Below are 9,903 nucleotides of genomic sequence, written 5' to 3' on the forward strand. Positions count from 1 at the left end.
TAACTCTGATTTGCTTTTTTACATAATTATGCCCCTTTTTCGACTTAGAAATTCTTGGTTAAGTTTTTGTGTGTAAGCTGGTATCTTCATAACTACTGAAGAGAATGGATTGAAACTTCACACACTGTTTCTCTGTGATTATCTTAGATGATTTGCACAAGTCCCATAACTCTGATTTGCTTTTTTACATAATTATGCCCCTTTTTTAACTTAGAAATTCTTGGTTAAGTTTTTGCGTGTAAGCTGGTATCTCCATAACTACTGAAGGGAATGGATTGAAACTTCACACACTTATTCTCTGTGATTATCTAAGATGATTGGCACAAGTCCCATAACTCTGATTTGCTTTTTTACATAATTATGCCCCTTTTTCAACTTAGAAATTCTTGGTTAAGTTTTTGCGTGTAAGCTGGTATCTCTATAACTACTGAAGGGAATGGATTGAAACTTCACACACTTATTCTCTGTGATTATCTAAGATGATTGGCACAAGTCTCATAACTCTGATTTGCTTTTTTACATAATTATGCCCCTTTTTCAACTTAGAAATTCTTGGTTAAGTTTTTGCGTGTAAGCTTGTAACTCCATAACAACTGAAGGGAATGGATTGAAACTTCACATACTTGTTTTCTGTGATTATCTAAGATAAATGGCACAAGTCCCATAACTCTGATTTGCTTTTTTGCATAATTATGCCCCTTTTTTTACTTAGAAATTCTAGGTAAATTTTTGCTTGTTAGACAGTATCTCCATACCTACTGAAGGGTTTGTACCTTTTCGGACAATTTTATGTATTCATATAGCTAAGCATTATTATACTCAATGAAACACCCTTGTGACAAATTTTCGAATAGTCGAGAGTTACTGTCCTCCGACAGTTCTTGTTTATTATTGAAATTTTGTTAACTATAAATTTAGCTTTTAAAGTGATTTTATGCCCATCCAAGGGTACATAGTGAGTGAACAGATGAATATCCAAATAAATTTTCATTTTGCCATAATTCCTTTTAATTTAATAATTCAGCTCCAATAAACAATAAAAAGTGCACAGATCCAAATAAAATTTCTGTTAATATCTATTACAATTTACCTATATAACGCTCAGTTTATAAAAAGAGTGGGGCAGTCTTTTTATATTTTAGGCAGATTTATAATTTTATCCCGAATATTTTCCAATATCAACTGTTGGTCAAACACCATTTAAACAGTTTAGAAATATAAAGTCAATTCAGCTTAACTTGAGTAAGAAAATATGAGCATAATATCACTTTAATGTAAAATGTATGATCAGATTATTCATTTATCCTGTTTTAACCACAACAATTTCAATATTCAACTTTGTCAATGAGAAGATTAAACACATATCTTTACAGAAGAATGTTAGACTCAGCTATGGCTATTGTTAAAGGTGCTACTCAAAAGATTGATGTTATCAAATTACAGGTAAAATTACTATACTGATATAAAAGAAAAGATTAACTCCACCTACTCAGTGGTAAGAGTTTAGAAATACTGTAAGGTGTGGATAAAAATAATCCTGTGTACTGCTGTACATGTATTGTCAATTATTTTGCTGATAATTAATCATTAAGATACTATTAATAAAGATTTGTTTATTAACATAAAAAACTATATATTTTAAAGGAGGTTTAAAAGATGATGTTATTTGAATCAAAGATCAAAGGTTTTTGATATTTAGTCCTGGGATGTAGCACATACAAAAATGTATGTTTTGTGATGTTTTGGGAATTCATGTCAAGTCTTGACTGTTGATTCAAGAAAATAATGTTGAATGTCTGATATTTTGATCACTGTATATACTGGCATATATTCTGATATTTTGATCATTGTATATACTGTCACATATAATCTGATATTTTGATCACTGTATATACTGTCACATATAATCTGATATTTTGATCACTGTATATACTGTTACATATATTTAGATATTTTGATCATTGTAAATACTGTTACATATAATCTGATATTTTGATCACTGTATATACTGTCACATATTCTGATATTTTGATCACTGTATATGCTATCACATATATTTGATCACTGTATATACTGCCACATATAATCTGATATTTTGACCAATGTATATACTGTCACATATTCTGATATTTTGATCACTGTATATGCTATCACATATATTTGATCACTGTATATAATGTCACATATATTTGATCACTGTATATAATGTCACATATATTTGATCACTGTATATACTGTCACATATATTCTGATATTTTGATCACTGTATATACTGTCACATATAATCTGATATTTTGATAACTGTATATACTGTCACATATTTGATCACTGTATATACTGTCACATAATTATAATCTGATATTTTGATCACTGTATATACTGTCACATATAATGATATTTTGACCAATGTATATACTGTCACATATATTTGATCACTGTTTATACTGTTTCATATATTCTGATATTTTGATCACTGTATATACTGTTTCATATATTCTGATATTTTGATCACTGTATATGCTGTCACATATAATCTGATATTTTGATCACTGTGTATTCATTAGGGATGGGTACCACCAATTTTTTTGTACCGCGGTATATCGCGGTATTTCACCTGTGTACCGCGGTATGTACCACGGTATTATGAAGACACTTTTTAATGTTTAACTTATGCAAACTAAGACCAACTGCCATAAGAATGTTTAAACATTTTGATAAAACACAATACATTTTAGAAAAACAGATTAATATCTTTATTTCTTTCAACTAACATCTGTCTACCTGACTGGAAAATAATAAATAAAAGAAAGAGCAAATATCCGATTTCCCCTTTGGATTTTTGACCGTGGTGAATTCGTCCATGACGGTATGAGCTGTTTACAAGTTGGGCTATGTCTAAATGCTTTACGTTTTGTTATTGTCGCCACTCGTCAATACGTCAACATGTTTACTAGCCTTAGACTGAGCACTAACATGGGTGTCCCTTTTAATGCATTTAAATGAAGAATGATATATAGAAATTATAAAAATGTCGGCGGATGAAATGTATTTACACTACATAATAAATATGAAAAACAACCGGGAAACGATCCGACCTTTCCGCGACTAATTATTCGTTAGAGTATTATACTGTGCATTTACTGCTGCTCTAAAAATAGACTTGGAATTCCACTTTAATTTAGGTTGAAAGTTGAAACACAGATTACAGGGTAAATAACGTCCGAATCTTACAAAAATATTATGTTAAATTATATAAATTAAAAAACCGGTATTCCTAGGGGTCGTACCGGTACGTACCGCGTCTGAACGAAACCGCGGTATACCGGTATACCGGTAATACCGCACATCCCTAGTATTCATATATTATTTTTTCCTTTCTGATGGTTAGGGAGAAGATGGTAGGTCAACATATGCTCTGTGTAGTTTAGAGATGGGAGCCTACAATGATGCAAAGGTGAAAACACCCAAGTATGTAATCAGTTGGTTTTCCATATATATTTAATCTTATATCTTTGGTTTAGTTGTTGTTCATGTGATTAAGGATACCAGATTAGAATATTTGTTTCTTACTTTGGAATAATGTAATACATGTACTTGCATATTGTAAATCAAGTTTATTAATCTGTCAGTTGGTATAAAGGATTAATCATTTACTTTATTTTCTATGTTGATTCTATGCCACTTTGTATTTAAACATTTTAGATTTCAAATTCTTTTACAATTGTTGGGTAAAATTTTGAAATACATTTAGATGTGATGACAATACAGATTTAAGCAATGTACATGTATATGTTTGACTTTGTTACTTCTAGGTACTGGTTCCTTGGTCCTTTGAAGAAAAGATTTACGTACATGTGGGCTACAGTGAAGAGATGGCCTCCTGTTGTTGGAGGTACATTAGAATACATGGAAGCCAAAGAGACAGATGTACCAAAAAGAACTGAAAAGAAAAAGGAGCCACAGAAACAACAACAAAGCTGGATTACCAGTCTTCTGTACAAAATAACAGGTTCTAAGAAACCAGTCCAAGGTATATTTTATTATATAATGTTGATGTAAATAGTTTCAAGGACTTACTTTCTTGTCATTGTAGCAAAGTTCACCAGAGTATTTTTTTTCAAAATGACCTAAAATAGATGTTTAATCTCAGCTAATCCTTTGAGTTCAATTGGTTAAAGCACCAAATTTGTGCCACCATATAAGGTTGGGTTGCTTGTCCATTCAGTCAGACCTTCCTTTATACTGTTCACTGCCCTCTGTTGTGTATTTGGTATTATAATTTTGAAAGATAAAAACATAAAAATATTCATCTCTTGAAAGTTCAGTGCCCAGAGTTTAGATATTTTGCATATAGAATCACCTTTTGGTTTCTACAAAAGTTATATAAATCATGCCCCTTGTGTCAAAATTGACCCAGCCCTTGGGGTCTCTTAGTTTATATAGAATTACAAAGTAAAGCACATAATTAAAGCCACATTATTGGTAAATTGCAAATGAGTAACTTTTTGGAAACTATAACATCAAAAATAAAAAAGATAAAAAAAATCTTTGTCATATTGAGCACTTTGATCTAGTGTGAAATTACAGATATTTGTCATGAAGTATTTTTTAGCAGACATCTGCAAATACAGCTTGGGTTAGAAATGACAAACCCAGTGTGACCTTATTACTGACTTTTAATCATTGAAAAATAAGATGTGTGACCCTTTTCTAGTAGTGTATCTCAGATGAGAAATCCAGGGCCATTATGGCCCTCTTGTTATAAGGATTCCCTCATATTTTTCAGAAATATTTTTCTAGCAGCAGGAATAATTATCATTTGTATACAGTAAATCATAAGAACATGTTTTCATGTTTTAGCTGTTCAAATTGAAGAGGAAGAAGATGAATATGAGAATGAGGTTCTAGTGAAGGAAGATGTAGAAACAGTTGAGATAACACTCACCTCTAATTTAGATAAACCTCAACAGGTAAATTATGACACTTTATACCTTTAATTGTTATGTGAAATGTGGCACCAGTAATGTCGGTGAAGTATAACTTGAGATGCAAATCTATTATATTGTAATAATTAATAGATCAACATATAATGTTATTTGATATGAGATTATGTCTTTTCACAATAAGTTAACATTTAAACATAAGCTGTTTAATATTTCCAGATAATTGATTGCAGTAAATGATTTTTTTTTTGGAAAAAATGTTTTACATTCTTATGGTCATAATGCTGTTATAAAAGCTCTAATTACACAGGTATATTCAATGTTTTTTAGGGGTGTCTGTGGCCAAGTGGTGAATGTCACTGACTTCAACCACTTGCCCCTCACCACTGTGGGTTCGAATCTCACCAAGGACATTGGATTCTTACCTTGAGAGGAAGCTATCCAGCTAGCTTACAGAATGTGGGTGGCTCTACTAAGATGTCTGTTTGTGCTTTAACTAAGTAGTATCTACCAGTAATGCTGGAAGGTTGCCATATGACCGTGTTAGTGCCATGTAAAGCCAAACCAAAAAAAGCCCTATTTTTATCATTTTGTGATAATAGTTTTTATCATTTTGTTACAGAAAATAAAGGGAATCCAGATGGGACTAGGACCGGAAAACATTTCTAAAACTGACTTCATTTCCGAAGGGTATGCAATATTTCCTACTGATTTTCACTGCTAAAGTCATATATTTGTTACATTGTATTTTGCATGTAAATGAATACTGAGGTAGTAAGAGTGGATAGATGTACAAACTTCTACGCAAGATGAGCATATGTAATTTTACCTGCAGATCTCTTCATTAATATTTACTACCTACCTTAACAAGTTTGGCATACTTACCAAACATCAGATGGCCGTCTGTGGCCAAGTGGTTCAGGTCATTTACTTCAAACAACTCACGCCTCACTGCTGGGAATTCGAATTCTGACACAGACTTTGGATTCTTTCATGTGAGGAGGCTATCCAGCAAGATTATGGAACAGCGGTGGTTTTAGTCAGGTTCGTGCCTGAAATATTCATGGAAGGGCACAATGGGTTGTCTTTGACCAGTAAGGCTAGAAAATTGCAATATCACCTATACGGTGTTGTTGTGTCATAAAAAAGAACAACTCTCACTGACCTGCACAAGAAGTTGTTAAAGTGTTTTTGTTCCATTCTAAATACTGTAAATCATTAATTAATTTAACATGTTTACTCTTTGCAGATGGAGACGACTTAATGCATCTGTTTGGTCAGTGGGCAGTGATGACAATAAACAAATATTGTGTAGAAAAGTGAAGTTTACACCTAAAGTTAAAAATGTATGCTCTTACAATTCTTTAATAGATATTATGTTCAGATAACATCAGTATATGTTTGTAATCTACAATGATGACATTTAATGTCAAGGCATTGTGTATTTATGCTTTAAAATTACAATGTTAAGACTTTGAAGCTTTATCCCCTTATAATTTCTTAATGAAAGTTACATTCCACCAAGCTGCCTGATTGTAAATCATAGATTTTTCATTGTAAGTCATTGATTTTACATTGTAGATTATTGATTTTACATAGTTAAACTTATTTTTTTAGTCCCCTACCGGTTTACCGGAGGGGACTTTAGGTTTACCCTCCGTCCGTCTGTCCGTCTGTCCGCACTCACAGGAGAGTAATTATGTGGCTAGAGGGACAATAGGTAACTGTTCTTTCTCTTTGATGTCATTCATTCCGTAATGCTTTTATGTGGCTATTTTCTTTTGTGTGGCTAAAAAGAACAATAGAGAGAACAATAGAGTAGCCACATAATTACTGTCCTGTTAGAAAGTCCGTCCGTCAGTCCGTCCGTCCGTCAGTCCGTCCGTCCACAAAACTGGATCCCGCGATAACGCAAAAAGTACTGAAAATATTTTAATGAAACTTGATATATGGATAGATGGCAGTATGGAGATTATTTGATTTTCATTTGAAAAAAGGTTAAATAAAAAAAATCAATAAATATAAAAAATGGAAGTGTTTTCTTCTTGAATGATATTTTGTCATTTTCATATTTTTCAACAGATATTTATCTTGATGTGGCAAAATAAAATAAATATGATATAAAGCTATTCTTATATACATGTTACCTAGGTATAATATTGGTGGCATTCCAGTAATAGCAAGGGATTGGTGAATTTATTATCTGTTGTAAACAATTAAAGCTATAATGTGGCTAGAAAAAAGAGAGTGAGAATGAAACATCTGTGTGTTATATATAGAAGTATGGCATTATTTTATGTTTTATTATTTACAGGGAGAAGAACTGTGGTATTCTATAGATGGAGAACAATTTGAAGCTTTGCCAGTTGAAGTGACTTTACTGAAAAATAAGTTGAATGTATTCACCAGTGTTGATAAATCTCCAAGCTGATTGATGTCTTGATTAGACAGACATTTTATATTTATACAGTATAGCAAAGTTTCACTGCCCTGTCAAGACATGTATGATTGGACAAGTATGAAATGTAAAACCCAGCCTAGCTGTACCTATTAACTGTGATGATTACCGTGGGTTATTGCCCTTTTTATGTTTAAGAAATGTACTGGTATACAAGATTACATTGTATTTATATTTTCTGTGTTTTCAGTTTTAACAAATCCTTTGGCTCCTTTTAAGGGCCATAGTTTGTTATTCCAATAGAAGGTATGAACTTGAAATAAATTATGTAAAGTCTGTATCATTATTTTTTAAGAAGACATATTGAACTATTGTTACTTAGAAATCAAGAATATTGTTTTATTTAAGTATTTAAGCGTATATTTTACATGTTATTTAATTATTTCAGTGATGTTAAAGTATACAGTAAAATTATTATTTTGTTTATAAGACTGGTTAGTGACAACTTGGACAACTTGGATTAATGTGTTGTTAATTTGATGTATGGATGCACTCATATTAAGAAGGCATATATTAAGTGTTGAAAACATAAATGGAGAAGCTACTGATTGATATACGAAACTCAAAACTAAAACGAAATAAAGCACTATGTTTTCCCTAGTATTGTGGTGGTTTTATTGATATGTTTTCTTATAAGTACCTCTACAGTAACTTTGTTGTTTGTGTGTTTTCAAATGTTTTACTCTAAATCTTAGAGACCTCTCATCTACCTTGATAACAGAAACCATTCCTTTACCTTGATAATATAAACCTTGCCCTAACGTTGATAACTGAAACCTTGCTCTAACCATACTTACAGAAACCTTGCCCTAACCTTGATAACAGAAACCTTGCCCTAACCTTGATAGCATAAACATTGTCCTAACCTAGATAACAGAAACCTTGCCTTAGCCTTGATAACAATACTTGTCCTCACCTTGATTAACAGAAACCTTGCCCTAATCTTTATAATTGAAATCTTACCAGAAAACCTTGCCCAAACCATGTTATGATCTACATTCCCTTCGAAATTACTCATAGTGGAGAGTTGATGCTTTAATGTTAAGAAATATTTTATATATTTTAAGTCATTTTTGTCTCACACTTATTTTGTATCTTGAATTGAAAGCAGTATTAAGTTAATTTACCGTGTGTATCAGCAGGAAAATATATAATGAAGCATCTTTTGTGGATACTGTAATGTATAGTGATAAAACATTTGTTTTTAAGAACATGTAGTTTCAAGCAATAGTAAATGTGAAAACCGCTACACACGTAACTTTCTAGTCACAAAAAGCAACTTAAAAGAATGATTTTGTATAGATAACAAACATATTTATATCTTGAAAGTGAGATACACAAGTGAGGCTTTGATGTTAAATCTTAACTGCAACAAAGCTGATAGAATTAATAATTGTGTAGTGTTTTTATGTTTGCTTATTAATACTAGTAAATGCAAAAAATGTGACCTTTGAGTGCACCCTGTTTGAAATACAATACCAGAAGTTGGATTGTTTCTACTCTGAATAAATCCATGTGTTTGATATTAACCTAGTTGTGACTAGATTATACAGTTCCCCTAGGTTGGATAGTTTTAGTATTGCTTAAAGATGCTTGGAACCTAATTGTGACTTGGAGTGATTAAAAGTTTAAAACAGAAACTTGAACTTCCTTATTGTTACTGACCCTCATTCTATCCCTCAACATATCAAAACAATATTTATTTATCTGGGGTTACATTTATGAGGACTTAAAGGAACTGAAATTTTTTAAATATCTCAGTAAAATGAACTTCATTTAGCCTAAGTTTGTCTGATATGGCAACTGATCAATAAACAAGAATGATAAATTATAAGCACAAAGACTTTACCACTGTTAAAGGTGATCTTATCTATTATCAATTAGGAGCTGGTAGAAACTTTTAAAACATTAGGAGAAAAATATACAATGTACTGTAACTTTTCTGTTTAAACCAAGTTCCATATTTATATGTTATTTTTAGAAACAAGTGCTCTGTTAAGGTTCAAGAAAACCAAATCAAGACAAAGTCACAATTTATACAGTGAAAAAATAGATTAGGGTGGGGCAAATATTCAAATGCATGACCCTTCCAATACCATATACAAAAAACCACTTTTGTATAATGTAAAAATTTTACAAATTTAACACAGTTATACATGTACCACACTATACATTGAAAGTCAAAGGTTGAAGAATTCAGTTACTCGAGACTTTAGTTTCATTTCAAATGTACCTGACTTCAAAACTGATCAAATATTAAGTTTTATTCATGCATAAAAACTACAGGTATAAAAATATGCATGTACAATAGATTTTTGTGACCACGTGCCGTGCTGGTTATTAATATGCGTGACTCCGCTTAATACATTGAAGACCCCTGTAGTTTAATCATCAGTATATAACTTTCAAATGACATCGCACTTGCACGTGGAAAGCATGACACAAGCAATGGTTTCTTTATACGAAATAGGGAATTTATACAGTAAGTCGTATACTTTTATC

The 9,903-nt window shown here is 31.6% G+C and overlaps 1 protein-coding gene across 1 annotated transcript; it reads left to right on the forward strand.

Annotated features, from left to right (window-relative positions):
• Nucleotides 1-1,376: 1,376 nt before the first annotated feature.
• Nucleotides 1,377-7,574, forward strand: LOC132744803 (acylglycerol kinase, mitochondrial-like; the record flags this gene model as incomplete). The annotated part of the gene is given in 7 exon segments (XM_060733581.1): nucleotides 1,377-1,443; nucleotides 3,389-3,468; nucleotides 3,813-4,030; nucleotides 4,861-4,970; nucleotides 5,566-5,633; nucleotides 6,193-6,289; nucleotides 7,258-7,574. Coding segments are annotated over 7 exon segments (757 nt in total), but the record flags the coding sequence as incomplete, so codon positions are not given.
• Between the last annotated feature and the right edge of the window lie 2,329 nt (nucleotides 7,575-9,903).

This window comes from Ruditapes philippinarum, unplaced genomic scaffold, assembly GCF_026571515.1.
Source record: "Ruditapes philippinarum isolate M1 unplaced genomic scaffold, ASM2657151v2 ctg11765_1_1_1_1, whole genome shotgun sequence".
Taxonomy (NCBI): domain Eukaryota; kingdom Metazoa; phylum Mollusca; class Bivalvia; order Venerida; family Veneridae; genus Ruditapes; species Ruditapes philippinarum.